This window comes from Harpia harpyja, chromosome 10 (assembly GCF_026419915.1).
Source record: "Harpia harpyja isolate bHarHar1 chromosome 10, bHarHar1 primary haplotype, whole genome shotgun sequence".
In the NCBI taxonomy this organism is placed as follows: Eukaryota; Metazoa; Chordata; class Aves; order Accipitriformes; family Accipitridae; genus Harpia; species Harpia harpyja.
In genome coordinates this window covers 40,647,677-40,672,092 of record NC_068949.1, presented here as the reverse complement: position 1 = coordinate 40,672,092, position 24,416 = coordinate 40,647,677, and the positions used below count along the sequence as shown (strand labels likewise).

The 24,416-nt window shown below is 38.4% G+C and overlaps 1 protein-coding gene across 2 annotated transcripts in view; it reads right to left on the bottom strand.

Moving 5' to 3' along the window:
- PLPP4 (phospholipid phosphatase 4) overlaps positions 1–24,416 on the bottom strand; it is a 67,918-nt gene that overhangs the window by 20,024 nt on the left and 23,478 nt on the right. For both annotated transcript variants that reach the window (XM_052799865.1, XM_052799864.1), the window contains 3 exons: positions 22,206–22,296; positions 18,730–18,793; positions 17,050–17,174 (listed from right to left, as the gene is read on the bottom strand). In XM_052799865.1, coding sequence (XP_052655825.1) covers positions 17,050–17,174; positions 18,730–18,793; positions 22,206–22,296 — 280 coding nt within the window. The remainder of the gene's footprint in view (positions 1–17,049; positions 17,175–18,729; positions 18,794–22,205; positions 22,297–24,416) is intronic.

Below are 24,416 nucleotides of genomic sequence, written 5' to 3'. Positions count from 1 at the left end.
AAGCAAACCTGCTGCAAGCACGAACTGCATAAGCAGCTTTGATATCATCAGAGAGGGCAACTCCTCGGGCGCAATACAATGTTAATGCACTACACAGTGGCAAACGCCACTGAGTGGAACAGTTAACTGTGGAGATAAAGAGAAAATAAAATATTAACCAACCAGCCAGTCAACAGCAAAGGTGCTATTTCTTTTCACAACTGTTGTAGTATTCTTTACCTGTCTAAGATGACAACTCACACCAAAGAGACTTCTAGTCTGACTGTCAGAGACTTTATAACTGTTATAGAGAAGGAAAAAAACCAAGAGATTTCTCTCTCTTCCTCTCCAAACCAAGGAGCAGACTGGACAGAAAACTAATTTAGGAGTAATCTTGAGAACACTTTCTGCCAAAATAAGCAGAGTTTAGCTAGGAGGAATGGGACACATCCCAACAAATGCAGACACTGGTATGTGAACCAGTTATCGAGACTATAATTGCTAAATAGGCATTTCCCAGGTATGCCATACAACATTTTTTGGCAACAGAATCAAGGCCAGACCCATGAATAGGCGCATCCAAATTATACTCTTGCTCCTCGTACTTAACTCGTACTCATTACCTACCCTACTGCAAGAGGCATTCTCTGGATACAGTGATACTCTCTTTTTCATTCAGGCTGTAGCCTCCTTACCATACTAAACAATACCAGAAAGTGATATACTATTCTATTGCTTGATAATATAAATATCTTTTAACCCTTACCTTTAGGCTTTTTTGTTATTTAAAGCAACTAGTTGTTCCATTTTTCTAGACAGGTCCTTGCTGTGTTCACGCAAACTTATCGATTTCAAGCAAGTAATGAAGGAAGACAGCCAGAGCAGGGAAGACAGAGCAGAACAGAGCAGATAAGAGAATATTTTCAGTTAGAAGGGACCTACAATGATCATGTAGTCCAACTGCCTGACCACTTCAGGGCTGACCAAACGTTAAAGCATGTTATTAAGGGCATTGTCCAAATGCCTCAAACACTGACAGGCTTGGGGCATCGACCACCTCTCTAGGAAGCCTGTTCCAGTGTCTGACCACCCTCTCGGTAAAGAAATGCTTCCTAATGTCCAGTCTAAACCTCCCCTGGTGCAGCTTTGAACCATTCCCACGTGTCCTATCACTGGATACCAGGGAGAAGAGATCAGCAAAGAAGACAGGCTAATACAATGAAGAATAAAATGGCTAATCATATGATAGAGAACTTCTGGCACCACTGAGCACCTTTCACCAGTTCAAATCATATTTAGTCTCAAGTGTCTGTGGAAATGCTCTGGTATCAACAACATCTGGTCAACCATTCTGATTTCTATTTTCTGATTAATTCCCTCAGTAAAATCATCCATAGATTTTTTCCTCCCCCCTCTTCTCCCCCACAAGTGGATTTTTTTAAAAAGGATCTCCTACGCTATTATCCACTGGCAGCTTCACTCAAGAGTCCAACTTACATTGCCTTCCAACATGGTCAGAAACTTCCAACGTTATCATTCTCCAAAAGTTTCTGATTGTTTAAACAGAATGTAGGAACCCCAGACAGAGACTTCTAAACCCACTGTCTTAGTTCAGATTGAAACAAGCAAAAACTAAATGTCTCAAGAAAAAATCACCAGAGAAATCACTTGATTGCAACAAAGCAGTATTAGTTTTAAAAATATTTTGCATAAACATTTTTTGTGTAGGCTTCGTTAGATAAACACTGACTTCATTATTTGCTCAGTCCTCTGCAGAAGGAAGGAAAGAAAAATTACCTACTTACTTATCTGTAATAGCTGGTGCTTTCTATGTAGAACTGACAGTAATAGCAAAATCCAAACAAGGCTTTCTGCAGATGTTCTGTACTTTTCTCTTTCTGGCATAAATAATATGCTTGATTTCCTGCATTTATCTCATAGCTTTTATCTCAAGAGACTTTTAATATCCCCTTGTTTTCAAGAGACCTAAATTAATGTTTTCAGAAATCTTTATGACTGAGATTTCTGCAATTTGATAAATCAGTCAGCCACCTCTAAAGAAAGGTGCCTAGCATTTTAACTTCATAATTCAATTTCAAGGTTTTTATTGATTTATTTTTCTTTTGCTTACAGCAGAATTGTAGCTGATACTCTTTGTTGAAATAATTCTGGATTGACTCAGGGTTATTTGCATTACAAGAACGTGTACTTATGTGAGTCAGCTCTATCACCCTTGCTGCTCAAAAGGGTTTTGAGTCAACCAGGAGCATCTGGAGACTGATCACAACTAGCTCTTGGAGAGTGGAAAACACACACCTCAACTCATAAGGGTGACCACCCTGTAGACAGATTTAAAATCCCCACGAAAACAGAATGGTTGATTTTACTTCCAAGTAGCTCTAGTCTAGGCAGAACACTCTCATACATATTCTGGTTTATTCTTATCATGGGCTCAAAGATAACACCATGATGTGAAACACAGTGCTACAAGAGGGGACTGTCATAACACTGTCTTCAACAGCATTTGCCTGATCAGAATGGAAATGCTGCCACAGAAAGTCTTCCCCTTAGTCTCTACAGATGTAGAAAACTACCCTATCAAGATTAAGAGCAAAGACTGCTTCTAGCAGTCATTCCTGATCAAAATGTTTCACAGCTGATGGGACTGGGGGCAAATTCACACATAAATATCAGCTTCTAGATCTCAAAACATGAATTCTGACTAGACCCATGATTCTCTATTCTCCTCTTTCAAGAGGAGGATGAAGGGATATCCTTCACGAGGCCAAGGTTTGACCTGAAATTAAAGTTAGAAGAGAGCAAAGAAACATGTTTATGAGTGAATACAATGAACGTGCAACCAAAGCACGGTTTTGTTTGGGCTATTTACCCACTTCTCATATACAGTGCAGTAGCCAACCTTCTCTTACCTCCCAAGTGTTGCCTAAAACAGCCCACTGTTGGGCTTACCTACCTTAAAGAAAACTCTACACTGAAGGATATATTACTAAGGAAGAGCTAACACCACATCTGATTTAGAAGCATTTCTACATCTGGTTTGTTCTTACGCAGAAGTGCTACACAAAACCATACCAAATGGATTTCAGAGCGTGATGTCAGCACTATGCTGCAATGGCAATTTCAAGGAATCTCAATATTTGACAGTGCTGTAATGAGACTTCTTCCTTAAAGATGGTCAGAAATTGATGTGCCAGCCTTCTCTGTCAGAGATGAGTTGATAGCCATCCATTTTCAAATTAGTCTTGAGCTTTCTGACCCATTTCGCTCCAGAGAAGAGCTGTCACTGCAGTTCACAGATGAAAATTGATCTTTAGATCTCTAGTGTAACTCAAAGTCCTTTTAACTGAAAAGGTCAGTCAGAAGAACAATGGTCTTAGCTTTACATACAGCTAAAGTCTACAACACCACAACAAAGTCTTTTACACGCTGTGAAATCAAGCATATATCTTAACCTTAGCTTACAAATTTTACCTGAAAAGTTGAAGTTAGGCAAGAGAAAAGGGAGAATTAGACTGAAAGGTAATTAAGCTTCTTCCCTACAAAGATGAAAGCAAACTGAACAGCTATAATAACGAAGAAACAGCAGTAGCTGCTGGGAAAACTGGTTTACTGAAGCTAAGCTCAGAGATTTATTCATACCAGCTCACTTTTTAACTTCAGCTCTCTAGCACTTGAGGAAGAACCATGTTGACTCAGAGTCATTCGTTCTATTCCTCATTAATGACCCAGGATTCAAGATAATTCCATATTTTTGCTTACTCTCCTCTGAAGTCTCACTTTACTCTTGAGTTCCCTGGATGATCTGGTCTCCAGATTAGGAAAAGCAAAAACAAACGAAAAGCCACCCCCCCACACACACACCTCTCTGGTATCCTATGTAAATCACAAATTACAGTGGACTGCAAGTCAGCAAATCACAGTCCTGAGATCAAGAAAGCAACAGGCTTATCTGGTACAATTTCTGATTTTTTATGCAGTCCTTGGTATTGCTAAATAACATGTTACCATGAAGAATCACATTACTTACAGCTTTTCTTCAAGAAGGTCTGCTGAATTTTGCTACATAGCAGAGAGATGTAACACCTCATGCTTCAGTTCTTTTAGTCATTTTAATGAAAAAGTCTGGGTGCTGGTGAGAAGCAAAGAGCTCTTACACAGCTTGGAAGCAAGCCTACTGTTTGCAGAGAAACTGATGGAAGGATAAGGACCTTTCCTTTCACCTTAAGATTTGTTATATTCTCAGACAGATAAGTGGTAAGCATTGACAAAGACGAATAGCATACCTGCATGGCTATATCTTTTCATAAAGAAAATAGGCAGATAAATAGCCACCTTGTTTATCCCAATAATATGCATTATAGCTGCTTGATAAACTGGCACCTGAGCCATTTTTATACTCAAACTCTTGATAGCTTGTGGAAGTTAAGTGTTGGTTCTTCCTAGAAAAAGAGTAGAGCACAGACCTTCAGCATTCACCTTTTCTATTCTGGATAAGGGAATTATCTCCTGAGTATTGCTTCTAAAGTTGGGTATACTGCCATTCCTGGACAAGATGGGATGCTCTGTAAAGGATGAGGTTGGTGATGCACATGGTCATTTCCACTACTGCCACCTGCATTCAATGACAATCATCAAATCCAAATACTGACAGTAATATTAGCTTTCCAGTAGAGACTTCTTCATTCTGTGAGGAGCCTTACTAAAGAGCAGTCCTAAGAAGCTAACATAGAAACTCCACTTCTGGGAAGTACGTCAGTGCTGGAGGGTAAGGCATGCATATTCCTCATATCTGTAGGATGTGGGGGCTGACCTTGCTCACAAAGGAAGGAATGCTAATGCAGTGAAAAAAAGTCAGCTGGGATTCCTCTCTCCTTATTCAAAGATAGGGCTGGGAGACCTCTGCAGAAGAATTTTTCTTACATATTTTTAAGCTTGTTACAACAGATCGAGCAATTACTACTGCCATTCATAATGGAATCTAGCTACTTAAAGTAGGAAATTACTATTCAGGACTGGTCTGAAGATGTAATCTCATTTATTATGCCAGCAGAAATGGGCAACCAATTACTTTTTTCTAGTGCTGTTTGTACTTCCTTTCTTAGAGACACTGTTCTTTCTCCCAACAAATAAGCATAGATGAGCTCATATCCAGTACTCTTATAATGTGCATATCCTACTTTTAATATAAACACAATCTACAATGTGTAACATGCTACACTGGCAAAGTTTTCTTAATACTATGTTAAAGTGCACAGTAGGCAAGATCCCAATTCCTTGGTTACTGCTCCCATTAACGCTGTTTGCTGATGACTTCTTTGATGTAGTAATGATGACTACTAACAGGTTAGAATTCTCCAGACAGTTCAGTTCTGGCATTGATTTTGATCAGAGCAAAATTATGCCCTATGTTGGAAATGGTTGTTTACCTTGATTTGCGATGAGTTTATACCTGTGAAGGCTCATCCTGAATAATGAAACTGTGAAAAATCAGTTCTTCATGATGCTACAACCAGCTACAACCTTGCAAATCTGGCCACTGTAAACGCCAGTTACATTAGCAGTGACGTATTACTACCTATGTCTTGTTTGTATAGAAAGTGCAATTTATTAAAAATACATAGTGAAAGGAACTGTTTCTTTGAAAAACATGAATTTCTTATAAAAATGGGATCAACTAATACATAAAAGTTGAGTGTTTACATATTATTTACCACCTTGTCTATGAAGAGACTGTGAGGGAAGTGTAAACTATAGCTTGAAAGGCAGAGAAATAATTTTTTTCTTCAATTCTAAAAGGCCATTATTCTCTCAAACATATCAAGACACCTTTATTCATCAAGGAGGTAATTAAAAAACATATGACATAACAGTCACTGTTATTGTCCCCACAACCAAATACTCTGATTATGTGCTTCATTTCAGATTTCTGATTAAATTCTCCGATTTCTTCAGCTGTATTCAACAGTAATTGCTACAACTCTCTTTAGCCAATCTAATACAAAGAAGAAAAAAACAAAAACAAAAAAACCACACACAAGAAATAAAAGCTCTTATACAGCACTATGTTAACATTCACTCTGGAAGCTGTACAAATCAAATTGAGATGTTACCACAAATTAATTTCTTCAAAATTTGATTTTTCCTTGCAAAAAGGAACCTCTGGAATCAATAAAGTTTTCTATTAAAAAAAAAAAAAAAAGAAAAGAAAATCAACAGCACAATTTAGCCCAAAGTCAACTTTTCAAACTAATTTAAGGAACTAAATTGCAGCTACAAAAATAAAATCACATTTTATTTATTTTGCTGCTAGTACAGCACTTTTATACAGAAAATGGGGGTTTTTTTTAATTTATTTTATTCCCATGTATCTATCCAATCCAACATGAAATTGTAAGTTTAATTATCTCTGCAGCCACTGTGTTATTCAACTGAATAATTTTTATCAAGTTTGTTTTTCAGTCAGTTGAAGTGAAATCCACTAGCATCAACTGGGATCTTTCTACCTGGGATCAATAGCCAACATGAATCTCCTGAAGTTCAACACTGGGAAGTACAAAGTCCTGTACTGGGGGAAGTAAAGCCAGACTCTTCTCAGCAGTAGCCAGTAAAAGGAGGAGAGACAATGAGCACAAACTGAGGTACAGGAAATTGCATTTAAACATAAGAAACAACATTTTCACTGTGAGGGTGGTCGAACATTAGAACACATTTTCCTACAAGAAAGGCTGTGGAATCTTCATATTCAGTTACATGCAAAACTCAACTGGCCACCGTGCTGAGGAACCTACTCTCGTTGACCCTGCTTTGAGCGGCGGGTTGGGACTTGTCGATTTCCAGAGGTACCTTCAACCTAACAATTCTGTGATTCAAATTATGAGCTAATACAAACCAGACTAGCAAGTGATTATTCACTTATTCATAGCAGACATACCAATTTCAAGATGCCTGTGTGGGTATTCATGACAATCATGGGCTCGATTTGCCACTGACTACCAATACTAAGCAGTACTGTCTCCAAGGATGTTAAATTAAACTCTCACCAAGCCATTCTTTTTTCCTTCAGCACAAAGATATCAAAACCCATTTCATACAACTCCCTCAAATGTACGACAGCAATCCCTTAGCTGAAAAACATAGCTTAAATAGTTCTGACCAATTCAGAAATAACACATTTAAAAATAGTCTCTACATAAAGCTGAGGCCAAAACTCTGGCAACTGCAATCTGCTTGCAAATGTTTTGAGTAGAGTAAGAGCCTAAAGGGAGTTATATCATGACAAATTAATCACTTCCTCTAAGAAAGCAAACAAGGTCAAGAATTTGGCATTTCATTCACACAGGATTTTTGGTGTTTCTAAATAAAATGTGTTGTGTTACTATTATTTACCCATACTCGCTTTTACAGGGACTTCATTACTACGCTCATGTCAGCACGGAAGATATCTGACTGTCTAGGAATTTTTTAGTTATTTATTTATTTTTAACCTAAACAACCTATTTTACTGAACAATATTTGAAGCAAGTCTGTATAGCTGAGATGCTACTTTCTTTTTCTTAGAAAGCTTCAGGAGGTAATACATTCAGAAATCATTTACATGGCAAGCAGATCAAAATACAATACTATGGGTTTTGCTGCTGTTGCAAAGCTATATTTACATCAGAATGGTCTATTACTTGTTGAGTTGAGATATGAAATAGGTCTCTGCACACACCCTTTCTGTGTACATGACAGGGCTTTGGATTTTCCTTTAGCAGTTTAATAATAATAAAAAAATATATTTTTTTTCTTATGACTACCCCAAAAATAGTCAACAAATGTGAAAGAGAAGGCAGGTTATGACACTAAGAGCCCCACACTCCAAGATCACTATGCTATGCTCCCCTCAACCCTATATACCATCACAGTTCACAACATTCATAACCAGACACAGGATGTGGCTGGATGCAGTACAGCAATATTTCTGACTGCCAGCTCAGTGGTGTCCACTTCCTTTAATTTTTATATCTACTTACTGCTCTGGTAAGTAACATATGAACATAAGCAAACATTTAAGGTCAGATCTAATCAGGAAGTTGACCCAGTTTTGGCAACGGGTGAAGGCTCACTCATTAAACTATATTAACATAAACACATAATACTTTTGCAGCACTTTTTTGCTTGCTGTTGGTCTATCCTCGTTCAGCCAGATGAATTCTGGGTCAAAGACTCAGTTAACATGCCATGGGTCAGGTCCTCCTCCCTCTCATTTAGAGCTCTGTACCCAAAACTTGGTATCACCAACTTGGGAAGATGATCTGGATTCATATTTTAAGCCAAAATCTTCACAGCTAAGAGTTTAGGGAAATTAATTTCAGACAGCAATGGAACAAGACTTAGATTTCTATAAATTTGTGCTTCTAAAACATGCTTTCCTTAATTGCTGATTTTCCTATCTTTTGTAGTATCTCTCAGTTTCCACCTCTTCATTCCCTAAACTGCCCACTAGTCTTCCTTCATCATACACTCAAAGCATGCTCAACTCCTTCTCCACCTGCAGTCCTGGTAAATGGTGCTTTAAATCAATTACCAGTCAGAATAGAAATAGTCTAACAATATCCAGTAAAGTAGATAGGTGTTCATTCTTGGTCAAAGACTCCATCTGTTCACTGCAAAACTGTAGCTTTTTCCATAAAGATCCTTCAAAGGATCTTACATAAAATTATTTTTTGGCAGTAGTAATTAAACTATTTGTAACTGACAGTCTCTTTTGTTAAATAAATCAGAAAAAGTAAAATTCTACTGGACACTAAGGCCAGCCTTTCAAAGATTTCAGATAAGGAATGGAAATCTGCTTCAGTTCATTTGCTCCACTTCTAAAATTGCTAGATTTTAAATGCATCCTGAAATTCATTTCTTTGCTTTGCATTATAGAGCGCCTTATGGAATTTTCAGAAGACTAGAGTATATATTGTGATAGCTTCTATTTTACAGGGCATCTATTTGTCTTCAAACACTTGTTCTTCATAGCATATTCCACAAGTGACACTATCTGACAGGAACACCACATCTAAGCTTACCTTTACATAGGCAATTTACAGCATGTATAATTACAACATGCACTGATGATCACTCTATATCACTTGCCAAGAAATGTAGAAACAGGCTTTAAAAGAGAGTATCAGGGATACTCTGACAGCTCCTAAAGCATCATCTTGGTCCTTGTATTAGCTGGCAGTCAGCTCTCCTTGCACCAGTCCCCAAGAACAGTGCAAGAACCAAGGGAAAACATAACTTCTCACGTACTGCTGCTCATTCCAGGACACCATGCATCCCTCCCTCCTCCTCCTCACTGTATCTAGTTCTACCACATACTTCTTTCAGACATGATCAGGTGTCTTCCAATGTTTTCGATACCTGGAGAGTTTCACAGTGCAGTAGCCCAAAGAATTATCTCCTGAACTCCTTATTAGCATACTTGGTGAGAAAAAAGCAAATGTGCTACCAATGATATATATAAGTACAGAAAATGAAGTTAGCATGACAGAAAAAAAAACAAATTATGCAGCAAATTATTGGAACACATAGTAAACTGTAATATTAAACTGTAGCTTAATAGAGGAGAATCATACTGACATGATGAATTCAGAGCAATTTGAAATGAGGCACCAAGCTCAGAAAAGAAATGTCCAATTAGGTGGCTCAAGATTAGATCAGAGAGAGGTATTTATCCTAGACTGAACTCACAAACCATATAATAACTAGCCTAATTTTAAGCTGCAGGAAAATCCTACTCTGTAAGATGCTTAAAATTAATATAAAAAAAATAACTTTTTTAATTTGTCGTGAAACATCTGTATATAGCAATGAACTGATACTGTAAATGATACAAGAAGTCTTTTCCATCTTCAGTGTCTATGAATCTGTGTGGACCTGAAAGACAAAGTCTGTTTCCAGACTGAATTCTGTAAGATTTCAGTGTACGTTGCTTCCAGACCAAACCTTCCAAAACCAGATAGAGGATAGCAGATAATCCCAAACTTCATATGCAAAATCTGAACATTTCTTGCATATTAAGGGTTCAAGAGTTTAACTGAGCTCTACTGTTCAAAACAGGGGCGGGGGGGGAAGAAACAACCCGCAATATTTGATAGAACTAGTTTATATTTGTGACATTACCAGGAGCATAAAGCAAAAAGAGAATTTGCCCCTTTAATTCTCCCCCTACTTACAGCCACCTGACTGGTGATATGGCAACATCACAGCTACCTTACTGGTCATATCCTTTTCTTCTCCTCTGCCCCTCTGTCATGACCACCACTTCCTCTAGCAGCATAATCGTAGTGTATCAGCTACAGATCTCCTGCAGTTCACGTGTTCCACTTGTGAAACTACTGGATTTGAACATGCATCTTTTGCTGCTTCAATTAATAGAGTAAGAACACAGGGGGGTTTAAAACCAAAGTCAGCACCAGCTGATAAAGCACTGGTGTGGTTCAAACAAGTCATCGTTCTTTGTGAATGGAAGTTCTAACCAACTGTGATGAGTGACTTACTGTGCATCTTCCATCCACCCCAGCATCCTTGTGATAGACACCTGCCAAGGATCTGGAAGACTGTTTACTATCTAACCAGAGACAGACAACAAATAAACTTAACTTTTTATATCTCCCACTCCTGGAAAGTAAACGTTTAATCTCCTATATAATCAAGGAATAGCCATGTTAATCACTTCATGTATTTTAAAACATTTCCCTGTGCTTAGGAAAAGAACTGAATTTTAACTGGTATGCAACTGAACTCTGGACTTATCTCTTAAAGCTATAATGTGTGACTGATTTAGGGAGAGCAGCTATATCTGGTATTGTCACTGTGTGCACCTCTCCCAAAACTCTTTAGAGGTCCCAGGGTATGCTTCTCCCTTCTTCTTTTGCAACAATTGTAAGCTGCAACTCATGAACCCTATATGCTTTACAGAAATGTGAGCTCTCATATGGAAAACATGCTCAATATTTCTGTCACCTTAATTAAACATGTACTTGACATACAGCCTTCTATTCACACATAGAATCAGTCTTCCTAGTGCATGAAAAAACCCTGATGGTTTGCAGGCTGAACATGTTCCCTGAAGAAATTTAGATATAGTCTCTAAACAAAGATATTTACCTGATTATAACAATGGTAATTTAAGACTAAAACAGGGACTATAAAGCTGACTTTCTCCCTCAGGATCCCATGGTAATCATAAAAATTCCAAATTTTGTCACCAAAATAAACTCAGACTTCTCTGTCCACATAAACACCGGACAATAAAATACTTGCCGCTTGTAGCCTATTTAAAGAATGGCACATTGTGAAATCTCCCTTGAACTGGCAAATGCATAAAGCTACTTAAAGTAGCAAACAACTGATATTGAAAAGAATCCTTCTGATTTCTTTTCAAGTTTTTAATCACTGAATATCTGGTCTACCTGGAATTGCTCCACTGGATTTAAACCTGGTATTATAAGCATTTATTTACCATGCATTTTCTCTGCACAATAACACATTGGGCAATAATTAAACTTAACAAGAGGCTTCTGCATGATGATAACTTTTCAACAACAACCCTAAGTTAGATGTTATTGATTTCAGAAAAATAACACTACAGGATTCTAGGTTCATATTTTGTTTGTGGAAAGATCTTGTCAGCCTGACACAAATGTCTAAATTACATCAGTCATGAGATAAAAAGGAAGCAATCAATAACAAAAAGCCTTTATATCCATCCCATTAGTATAATGTACGCCTGCAAATTCAGTGATCTTTTCAACTACCAGCTATGCATGTGGCTTACCCAATTAACTGTTCTGTGTTCATCCACCATATTTTTCCTCTTGTCAATGAGTTTTCATGTGTTGCATTCAGTTAAATACTCTTTACTCATACATGACATTTTCCACCAGTTGGGGTGCTGGGCAATCATTACACTTATTAATTCCAGACAATAAAAGGTTTATACTGATTTCTGCATAATTTGTTCCATTTGTTTCATTAAATACACTAAATTATTCTGTCTGTATCCATTTGGCTGTTCATGTTCATTTTTTATCTGTTGTTTGCTGCTGCTGTTTGAACCTTGCTGCAAGGAGAGAAAAACAGTGAAGGGTCTTTTATCAGTCCATCAGCAGTTGCATTATCTACTTTCCAGCAACTGCAAGGAGTGACCTGAGGAAACTATATATTCTCACTTCTGCTGCACATCAGGAAGGAGGTTTAAAAGGGGCAACTATGGCAAAAAAAAAAAAAAAAAAAAGATACTGCAAAGGGCAGTTCCCATCACACTTCACCAAACACAATAAAAAATTTCTTCAGAAGCTCACCACAGAGATGGCTGAACTCCTCCAGTCCTTACTATGGTCAGCACTTTCAGATGGTGTAACTGGCTCAGAACTCCCACTATTCTCAGGGCCATGTTTGAGACTTGCTTATTATTTGGATAACAAGCTTGCAAAGTACATCCAGAACAAACACTGAAGAGTATGTGTGCTTACTCCACAAATCTTGGGAGGTTAGAATGCCATGAGGTACCTCCAAGGCAAGCTGCCTGAAGTCTCTGTAAGATGACTCTACAGAAGACACACAGGAAGGACACAGGCAGGAGGAAGAAATGCTGCATTTCTGATCTTCATAAACATCATTCTTTCATGGACATACTTTTATTCAAGTATGGACATAGAGAAGCTGCATGGTATCTTCACAGGTAGTAGCTTTAAATAGCATAAAATTGCCAGTGGATTATAAAACCATGGAAATACTAAATATGGAAAAATAGACCTACATTTTGGAAGCATTTTAGTCAGAAGAGCTACATGTAAACCTGGGACTCAGGAACACATCTGAGCTACTGGACCCAGGCAGGAGTCTTGGCTCCCCAACCCAAAATGTTGGTTCCCTCAAACAAGATGTACTGGCTCAACTGAAGAAGAGGCAAAATACGCTCCAAACAATCCAGAAGGTCCAGGGACTCCTTTGATCCAGTAGAACATGCGCTACTGGGTGAATTTCAATGGAGTCATTGAATGTTGGCTTGTGCTTGTAGATTCTAAACTCAAGTTGCTGTTACAAAAAGTTATCAACAGAGGTCACCTAACTTCAACAGTCTTTCCAGAAAAGGACAGCAAAAGACAGAGCTGGGAGACAGCAGCCTTGAATGAGGTATGCCAGCTCAAAGTACGTTTTCAGCAGCCACTTCAGGTAGAGTTCTACTCCTTGTTCAGAGAAGGTAGTAACAACCACACTGTCCTCATGTGGGTCAACCTCCTGTTCTGATTTGGTACAAAATGCCTCAGCTATTCAGGCAGCTATAGTTTGCATCTATCTGCAAGTCACTTTTTGGCTTTACAAAATGGTTTGTGCTCCATACATTTTTCTTATTTGTATTACATGCACTCTTTGGCACAGGGAGATGAAAGACATGGTAATTTAAGCCAAGAACATCATCTGTGCTCTAATAAGGAGAACACACTCTCCTTCAGGGCACAAGCTGACTGCCACAGTGGAAGACAGGTAGTTCACAACATTTTTATTGAGTACACAAGGTCAGGTCAGGCCATCTGGGGGTGTCAGTACTGTCACTCTTGTTACACATCCCTGCACTACGTTCTTATAGCACAACATTCACAGCACCACAGACCTTCTTGTTAAAGGCCTCATTTTGCATGGATGAGGTTTTAGATCCTGGTATTACAAAGCTTTTGATTGACAACCTGTCCAAGGAATGCCCTAAGAAAAACTGTTTTGAAGATGAAAATGGCTCTTGACTGAAGCTTCTAACCTCTCTTTATGAGCTGCCTGGCAGCTTTTACTAGTGATTTATTTTTTTCATGTGTTCAAGTGAAATAGAAAATACCAAACTGTAGTGGGCTACTTGCAACTATCATTCCAAAAGAGGTACTATAGTTTATGTCAACTCTCATCCTCCCCACTTACATTTCCATAGCCATGAAAATAGAAAAAAAAAAAAACACCACAAAAAACCCAGTAACAGAAACAAAAAACCTTTTCTTGGTGCTTCGTCACGAATTCCACAGCAAACAGAGAAAGGATGACAGTAATCTGAAGAATGGAACTCCTTCATTTTACCTAGTAGCAATCTTATGCTGAAGGAAGGGAGAAAGGAGCCAAGAAAAAATTTTGGACTGAGTTTATGGAAGGAAAGTTCACAATTACCTACATGTTAAGAAGGCAGAAAGGACAGTTTTTTTAAAACTGAGATAAGAGAATAACGTTTCACAGGGAGTGGGAGGTAGAGGAGGTATAGTTCATACGTTACACAAAACAAAATACTGAAAATGTAGAATTATAGCAAAATTTCCAAATTATTATATCCTCAAAATCCTCATTGCTTCATAGGTCCAGGAAGGTACTACAATGTATTTCCCACAATATTTTTTGCTTTTCACTCTTCAGTCTAGTGGGGGATAAAGTAACAGCAAGAAACTAAATTTATTATCACAACTATAAACTATTCTTGATAAAATAATACTGACAATCCTAGTTATCTAAGTAATTTTGCTACACAGAAGGAGCAGAGGTTAGCATCGTAAGATTATCAAATCAAAATGGTTTTCTTCTCCATTATGAGACTAAAATATGTATGGATTTTAAGGCTTCAAAACACAGTCTTGTCAGAGACTTAGATATTATAACATCAGTCTTCAAACAGCTAAGTACTTCAAGCAGCTGTAGAATTGCCTCACTCTAGCATACACTTACCAACAGATAAAAATTACTGCACATATAATATCTTTTCATTCTTATCACATTGTAATAAAAGGCTTTGTAGTGGGAAATATAGCCAACTCAGCCACATGCTAATATTTTATTAGTCAGTGATGGAGAAAGCTGTTCTCATAATTTTGATCTAAATACACTGGGCCATCATTCTGCTCCAACTGAATTTTGTGTGAGCTGCAGTAACGTAACTCAGTGCTTATAAAATCAATACTGGTTAAAATTAAAACCCTAGTATGCATTCCATGGCTGCCCCACTGGCACAGGAACAAAGCACTTTGTTGTGTGACAAGTAGTCTCCGTGAGAGAACTAGTATGTGTGCCAGAGCTAAGCAGAGCATGCTACACACACAGTGTTTCTAGCCTGTGCAAAAACAAAAGCACATGGGTGTCTTCTGCAACTCACAGTTTGTAGCCTCTGAGTAAACTGTTGCATTTTAGTAAAGGAAAGCGACCAACTATAACACTTGTTGCGGGCTACCCTGTAAATTCTAGTACATCAGTGTATGCATGCACTTATTTTAAGCCTTTGTTGTTATACATTGACAAAATACTTAACCTAGAGGACTGCAATTAAGTGTGACAGCTAGATCTGAAGACAGACTACAAATAGCAACAAATACCATTTGTACTAAGCTGCATATGATATATTCTGCTATTGCCTCTTTAATCTAATTGAGGCTTATAAACAAAATTTGAGACAGCTAAGTTGGTTTATTATTTAGGACTATAAAGCTTGTAACATATCCACAAACATCTACTACTCCCTTATCTGTTTCTGGGACTCAAACAAAAAAAAGGGAGCAAGATCAGCTCAGAATTTCATTCATCTCATTACCCAACTTGTTTGCAATATATAATTCTGCACAATTAGACAACCTGAAGTTATTACTTCAAAAAAAAGAACAGAAGAACAAATTCCAGAGATATGACTTACTGGTACTCAATTGGCAGTTCTCAGAAACAGAACAGCACAAGGCAACAAACAATACAGGAGAAAAAAACCAAAAAGCTCACAGTAATCAAGTTATTTTACAGATGAAAAGAAGTTTTATTAGACACTTGACATAAAACACTCTAGAAGTCAGCTCCTCAAGACAGAGAAAGGAATCTTTGTAAACATCTGAGTTAATACAACTAATTAAATCAGACATACAAGTTTTCATAAAGCCACCTAAACATCTGTCAGGGTACAGCATAAGCTAGGAGTAACTAATTGAACCATCAGACCTAGACTGAGGACCATCTCAAAGCCAAATGGAGTGACAAGTGACTGTGCTGTCCTAGGAGCAGACAAGAAACCACAGAAACCCCAAACTGTGCCAAATTTACCTGTGTTTCCTGCCACCTCTTCCTCTAAATAAGATACTATTGATACACCCATTCCCCCATTAGATGCTACCTCTGTGCTGTCATGCTGACAGAAAAGTCAGGACATTCTATTTATTCTCCTCTGCTTGCTTGAGGTGGGAATAGAGCTACTATTTACTCCTGCCTGTGCCCCAAGAAAAGCAGTCTAGTGGCAGTAGACATCTGAACATGGAAGTATAAGAACCCCTCAGAATCAAGGCCCACACAGACAAGGATCCCTTCTTTAGCCACAGCCAGCAGCGGATACTGTCAAAAGAGTAAGAAAACAGGGAATGAAAGAATCATCCTTCTACGGGCATATTACAATAGCTTCTAGTGCTATGGGGACTTGAACCTCACTTTGTACCCAGCTCATTAGGATGAACAGCATCAAAATGATGCAACCTGATCTCTGTGTATTCCTTTCTACCCCTTCCACCTTCAACCATACAGCCTCCCACGAAGAAACCTTAAAGATAAAAGCAGTTGAACTGTCTTTGTGACTTGAACTTTGGTTTAATAGATCTAGTACTTGAAAGATACTAACTAGATCTTCTCAAAACTATGCAGCTCAAACATGCCTTGTCACATGTCATACTTCAACGGAATGTAACAAAATAAATATTTACTATATAGACAAAGGTTGCATACAGAGGTCTGCATTAGGGAACAGATACCCCCTCAGAACCACAGTTTTCTTTAACCCTGAATACTGCTTCACTCTACTGATAGTCCTGCTATGGCTCTCAGTGAAGTCAGCTGATTCTCAAGATAAGGAAGGGTCACAATTTTATTTCCAGAAGGAAATTTCTGGGGGTGGTGACCTAACACAGAAGTCCAGGCCCCTCCCACAAAAATCAGGCTCATGATCTAACAAAAAAAGAGCAATTTGAAAACACAGGTAGGACAGCTTTTTACAAAAGAGACACTGCATTTAAATGAACTTACAGGAAGAGTGGATACTCGGAAAGCTTTTTCTGCCTTCAGACACCAGATCTGGATCACCTGTGCAGTGCATTTCAGAGTTCATTACTCCATCTGGAAAGCAGCGGTAAAAGAAATCGGGACGCGGTCTACAAAAAACACCATGGATATTAAAAATATAAAAGCTGTAGTAACAAATAAACCTCAGAGTGATTATTACATTTACTGCTTATTACATATACAGTTCATTCCCTCCTGCCTTAACACAGCAACAGAAATCATAGAATCATTTAGGTTGGAAAAGACCCTTAAGATCAAAGAGTCCAACAGTAAACCTAACACTGCCAAGTCCACCACTAAAGCATGTGTCTCAGTTTAAGGTCACTTTTTTGGCAGGCAGGCTTTCTCAGGGAAGCTTCCAGTGCAGCATGCAAGTGGGAGTTGTCTCTGAAAACAAACACGCAGGGTTACTCTTGCCTAGAGCAATCAATCTTGCACAGCACTTCCAGTGCCAGAGGAAAGTGGCATAGCAACCCCACAAAGTTGCACAAGTCTTGCCGACACACCTAGCTGAGAACAGGACTACAACTTACTCTACAAGATTGGCACCAAAACAACCACCAAATTCTAATGCCAGCCTTGACGCTGACTCTCTAAGTGCGTTGAATAAACCTCTGAGTTTCCTTTTGACCCTGCTCTGAGCTGAATGACAGCATGGTGTCATACTGATCCTGAGCTAATAAACCATGTAGAGAAGCAAGGCAAATGACCACAGATTCAGAGACAAGCTGACGGAGCAACTAGTTGGCTTGGAGTGCAGGCAAAATGAGCTCATGTCTGCCTGAAGAAGATGGTGCAGACATTCTTAATTATATTTCAAAAGCACTCTTAAAATAAAAGTGCCAAGTGCCATTATTGTCAGGGGATCGGTACTGTAGCAGAGAGGGTTCATCAGAAACCGAGCACAAATACTGCTTCCTCAAAGCTGCAAAACAGGTGAACAACAAATGCAGCATTGGACTCTATTAAATAGTGTTATGAATTCTAGTCAAATAAATATTTTTCAGCTGAAATTATTCAAACTTTTGATAATGATCCAAAAAATACCTAAAAAAAAAAAAAAATCATTTTCCAGAGAGGTTTGTTTGCTAGTATTTTTCTGAACCCTTCATTCAAATTTATGCTTCCCTAAAAAAATGGCCTACCTAGGACTCCACTTATTGCTTAGCTCCAAGGTTTGTTCTGCCATGGACCTTGATATTACCTGGAAATACCACATTCAGTAATATGCTTCACATAAAATGCATGCACTGAGTTATATAGAGACTCAATTGATTTCTATTTGCAGACCAGTGGCATTGGCATCTGAACTGCCCCATGCTGTGACTCTTCCTTCTGTATTGCCAACTTAATGAACTGATTTCAGCTCACACCTTTCCTTTCAAACCCCTCGTTTTTCCAGATCCACCAACCGGTCAAACAAATAACAAAACACAAGGGCATAGATTCCTACCACAGCTGGATGTCACATAATGAAGTTGTGCAACACCTGCACCAGGGAAAGAACAGCTTCACAGGGGTCTGTTCTAATTCAATGTGCTTTGGAGCAGCAGCTATCTTTTTATTAAGGTGTATTGTATTTGTCAATCTGTCTTCATTTCTCTTAACAGTTAAAGCTATCATTTATAACATGACAAGACTTACCTTCCCACTATTAATTTAATAGTATTTGTGCAGACGCCATTCAGAGCTAGAGCCAAGGAAACAGCTACAAAACAGAATGAAAAAAAACAGAACAATAATAACCTAAATACCAAGCTATAAATTGCAGCATTACAGCATTTGATTTACAGACTGAAACCTTTACTGGACTGGAAACTGAATGATCTTTGCAGCCTACTGTTTTTGTTATTACCCAGACTAAGGACAGACCCCAGAGCATCATCATAATCACATGACTTTGTTCTGCTTTTACTCTTGAGAATCTTATTTCCTTACACAAAGCGAGTTTTCCTATCATGCCATTTGCACAGGCATAAATCATCAGATGAAAACAATTATTAGAGAATCAAGTACTGTGTTTATCAGTTTTACAGTTTACTAGATGAAAATCTTATGCTGTTTGGGTCAAGGAGAATTCCTGTATAGACCTATACGTAATATACATACACACGTACGAGTGTATGTGTGTGTTTATGTATGTATATAAATATGTATATGTATGGCACAATTAAACAGTCCACTTTCAAGCTAAAGAATTGCCTTTTGGCTAAAACTAGAATTGGATGATTTTTTTTTTTATTTTTCTTTCAAAAGGATGTAGGTGTTTTGACTAAAAATCTTGAAACCTTCCCCTTACGTTTGCTCCCAGGATTAACTAATTTTCTTAATAAAATTGGAGTAATAAACAGGAACTGTCATACGAGGTATGACTGAATCATTTTTTTTATTTGTACTTGCATGCCGAGTCCCTAGACTTTCCAAAGAACCTCATCTAAAGATGAACCTCCTCATCTACATGTGGAGATCCCTGCATTGACTTCAGTGGCACTTGGACCCAGTGCATACACTCCTTTTAGATTAAAACTGATTTAATGTTGCAGTTCACCCTGTAGCTCCCTGTAACAACACAAGAGCCACTGAATTTTATTTCCCTTAAGAAGAAAAACTATCAGGCAAATGTCTGATTTCCAGCAGAACAGTCACAGTAATATAACTTTTGATTATGACAGCTACACAAGTTCTTTTCTCATTGGACTGCTGCCCCAGATGCTGCACTTCAGCAGCACTCATCCTGTCTCCATAAAACCATTGCCTAAGGATATTATAGATCATAAAAATGTGTGTGCTATAGGATCTATTTTTCTTTAAGTTAAAAAAGAAAAAAAAGAGGTCCTCCATCAAAGCAAAAACAAAGGTTTTCTCAGACTATACCAATAGCTGCCAGCAAAAATAAAAGAACAAGTCAATCCTAGACACACTGATATTGTTCAAAAGTTCTTCCGCTTTCAACACCTATGTTCACAGTGACCATTCAATCCCATGCCCTCTTTTTCCTCTCAATTGTTTTCTCTCAGTTATTTATGGTAATTCCATGGTGAACTGAAATTTTCCACAAAGTCAAATGCACATGACCAGCAACGTCACAGCACTACATTCCCTTTTTAAAGAATGGGAGATGTAGATACCTGCTTTCTGACACACATGGTAAAGTTTACTCTTTTCACTGAGCTTTGTCTTGATTGTTGATTGCATATCTGACTGAACCATGCTTTCACTGTTGCATATTCCTTACAATGGCAATCCAAGTATCGAATGACTGTGAATGTAAGCTGGTGAACAAAATGAGAGCAAATGCAATTTGTTTCCTTTAGGCAAGATTCATACTGCCCACCAAAAGTCATATAATCTAGTCATTAGAGAGATGTAGGCACTTCCAGGGGAAGGAATAAGGGCACCTACATTTGGAAGCTAACTACTCCTTACCCTACATGCACTGAATCACCTTCTTTATATTAATGGCTATATGAGGGGCAAAGTATTTTACATCCTTTTAACCTTTGAACTCTTCTATGTATGATGCCTAAAGAAATTCACCTTTTGAGGCGCTTCCAATCATTCATTATGAACATTATGTGCCAGATCTCAGCAAATCAGCAAAGCTCCACCACAGTTAATAAATCCTCACATCAGCTTCACATCACCAGACACATTAACATACTGAATCATATTAATTTATGGTACACTTGAACATAAATAAGCCATAAGAAGTTCAACACTTATGGCACATACTGAACAGGGATACCCTGTAGAACAGAACATCAGGCTTGGGTTTCCTTAAAGTCTGGGTAGCAAGGACAATACTGGGGAAGCTGGCAAGTTTTCTCCTGGACATTATAGAGGGAATCATAACAGAAGCCAAGAACAGCAGAAAAAAAGAACATCTCCTTAGAACAAAAAGGTGAGAATAAGTGATGGAGAAACTAATCCAAAGGTCCTTTCCTTCTTAAACAACAGAAAGTGAAACTCAGAACTCTGACTGTATGCATTTTGTGAATCAGAGTTATTTCTACTGAATGGACTTGTCAGTAAAATATCACTATGGGACATTTCAGAACTTAATACAAATGACTGGCAGCAGCCAAAACAAAACCAGGATCTTTTCACATTTGTGTTAGAGAAACTGGAGAAAGATCAAGCTATGGGAACCCAGCCTTATCCAAAAGAAATTTTCAAAGGCAGATACATAGTGCCATTTACGTCCTATCCAGCTAAGACAAGGCTGAGTATCAGTTTGACCTTATGATCCAAGAGCCAATAAATTAAAGTGTAAATTAGCCAGTGAAACAGAATTTCAGAATCAGGCATGTTTCAAACATACTGCCAACAAAAACATTTGCACTTTTTAGTGCTTCACAGTATCCTCTGCCAATGAAAGTGCTTTAGTCAATTTTGGTCTCTGACAATATCCATATAAAAAGGATCTGGGGATATATCAGTAAAAGATCTCAAAAGATAACCACAGGCAGAATTAGCTGGAACAGTTTAAGACTTACCATCCCCATTGTTTGCCTGCTCCTCTGCTTGAAGTTGCTGCCTACAACTGTAATTAGACTTCAGCCATAACACAGCCATAGCAGTTCACAGTCCAGGATTAAGTGCACATCTAATTCCACTGGCAGTTTAAGATGAAACACCAGCTTGTGATTAGCAAAGCTGAGCCATGAGCACGCATTTTGCAATGGGGAACAGTAAACTCCAGGAGAAGGTCAGAGAAAACAATGAGAGGAGTAATTTCCTACACTAAGCAGCTGAGTCTCGCAGGACTTTCCAGTCAAACCCTTAATTTAGAATAGCTGCAAGTATAAATAAGAGGCAAGTAATAGACTGGCTTTGACAGAAAAATATACATCTGAACAGTCTCTCAGATGGTCTTGTCTTTGCTGATCAAATTCTGGCCCGTGCTAGCTAGATTGTGGAATTAAGGCACAGAATTTGTACATTTAGAAACATACATAAAAACAAAGGCTTTTGTGAGATGGCCTGCAACTATAACTGCACTGAAAACTACTGTAATGGACTGTAATGGAGACAGGTTTTCTTCAAGGCTTAAACTACAATTGGAATCAATCTCTGAGAGCTATCACACATTTTCCATCTTGAAGTATGACATACATTACCTAAGAAAGCCTCTTTAATTTCAGTCTTGTCTGTTCGCCGGATTATTTTCACCACAAAAATGACTGCTAGTGGCGTAAGGAATGAAATTGCCTGTAAGAGGTAAAAAATATCATGTGTGAGAGCATCCATTCTTTTTCAGTCCAACTGATTAATAATTAGTTCCAGTTAGCTCTATTTAAACTGGAAGGCTGAACGATCTTTGTCAAACTCCTGACCTTAAGCAAAGCGGGATGATTTGTCTTTGCAACTACAGGGCAATGAATACATTAAAATCGCAATATAACTGTGGGTTATAATTGATTTGTTATTGCCTGGAGCTGCATTTAAAATGTCAGCTTCATAAATGAAAAAGCAACAGTCTATAAGGTCCACAAAATTCATACACTGATCCATACAGATCTTGTACATTTTTTTCCACACTAAGCATTGCTCCAGAAGGCAGCCCAATCCAGGCTGTGCTCTCAGTGAGACCCTATTCAACATAACAGACTCCAGCACCAATCTCCTGACATTTTAAAATGCTTTTTATTTTACTTTTTGTTTTCTTTTTAACTCTCATTCTTGAAAGCATTGAGAAGATGTCCTGGTTTCAGCTGGGATAGAGTTAACTGTCTTCCTAGTAGCTGGTACAGTGCTATGTTTTGAGTTCAGTATGTGAAGAATGTTGATAACACTGATGTTTTCAGTTGTTGCTCAGTAGTGTTTAGACTAATGTCAAGGATTTTTCAGCTTCTCATGCCCAGCCAGTGAGAAAGCTGGAGGGGCACAAGAAGTTGGCACAGGACACAGCCAGGGCACCTGACCCAAACTGGCCAACGGGGTATTCCATACCATGTGACGTCCCATCCAGTTTAGGAACGGGGAAGTGGGGGGGGGCAGGGATTCACCGCTCGGGGACTGGCGGGGTGTCGGTCGGCGGGTGGTGAGCAATTGCACTGCGCATCATTTGTACATTCCAATCCTTTCATTATTGGTGTTGTCATTTTATTAGTGTTATCATTATCATTATTAGTTTCTTCTTTTCTGTTCTATTAAACCGTTCTTATCTCAACCCACGGGTTTTGCTTCTTTTCCCGATTTTCTCCCCCATCCCACTGAGTGGGGGGGAGTGAGTGAGCGGCTGCGTGGTGTTTAGTTGCTGGCTGGGGTTAAACCACGACAGAAGATCATGTTTTTATGATTCTTTCGTTTACAAGTGTTTGGATGTGGAGCAAACTGCTTGATTTTATTCAAAACCAGAAAAACAACACCTGAACATCTACAAGTATACTCACTGGTTAAGCAGAACATATTCTTTTATTGTCAGTGCTGTAGGACAGGATTCCTCCTACAAGGAACCTGAAATGGCATCTGCACATCAATGCACACACTTGATTTCCACAAACAGCATCTCCATTATCATAGAGTAATTTGGACTATGGTTGATGATTCACTGTAAATGTGCCAGTTATCCAAAAAGCATCCTACTTTGTGCAGTCTGTCCTCCCAGAGCAGCTATTTATTGTCTTTCTCCAGAGAGACACATCGGTTTCTCCCAAGCACAATGCCAGGAAGTTTTTCTTTAGTGGCTTGCCATAGAAACTATGATTTTGTTCCCAGCTGGTCCTTCCATCATCCCTTCTGTCTCAGACCTTCAATTGCAGAGGTAAAAGCAACTTGTAGGTAAGGATGTCCATTTATGCTTCTTGCTGGTTCCAGTCTAAGTTAACCAACTCCTTTCTGGAATCTACAAACCTCCTCACCATCACATTTGTTCAAAAACAAATCAAGGTCTTTCAAAAGTATTTATTCTCTTGAAGTGAAAATTACTGGGTTTTTTTAAACAAGGCAAAAATTAAGCTGTATATGGCACAAGGGGTGCCATGGCTTAAGTAAGATTATACTATCTTTACCGAGGCTGAACAGTGCCTTACTTCTTAAACAGCCCCACTGAAATTAAAAACAGGCAGGACAGACATGTTATGACAAAAGACATGTGACTCTCTTCTTTTTATAATACAGATTAATCCCAGTCCTCATTTTATGCTTTTAGAACATCTGAGTAGGGAACAACAAGAAAATGTACTATACTTGTTATTTTGGAAGTACATCTTGGTCCACATTCCTCTCACCTGCATCTGCAAAATATTATCTAACTCAGTGAGCCATGCAGATTAAAACACAGTCTGGAGTCTGATCCCCCTTTTTACATTTAGAAAGGCAGGCACCAG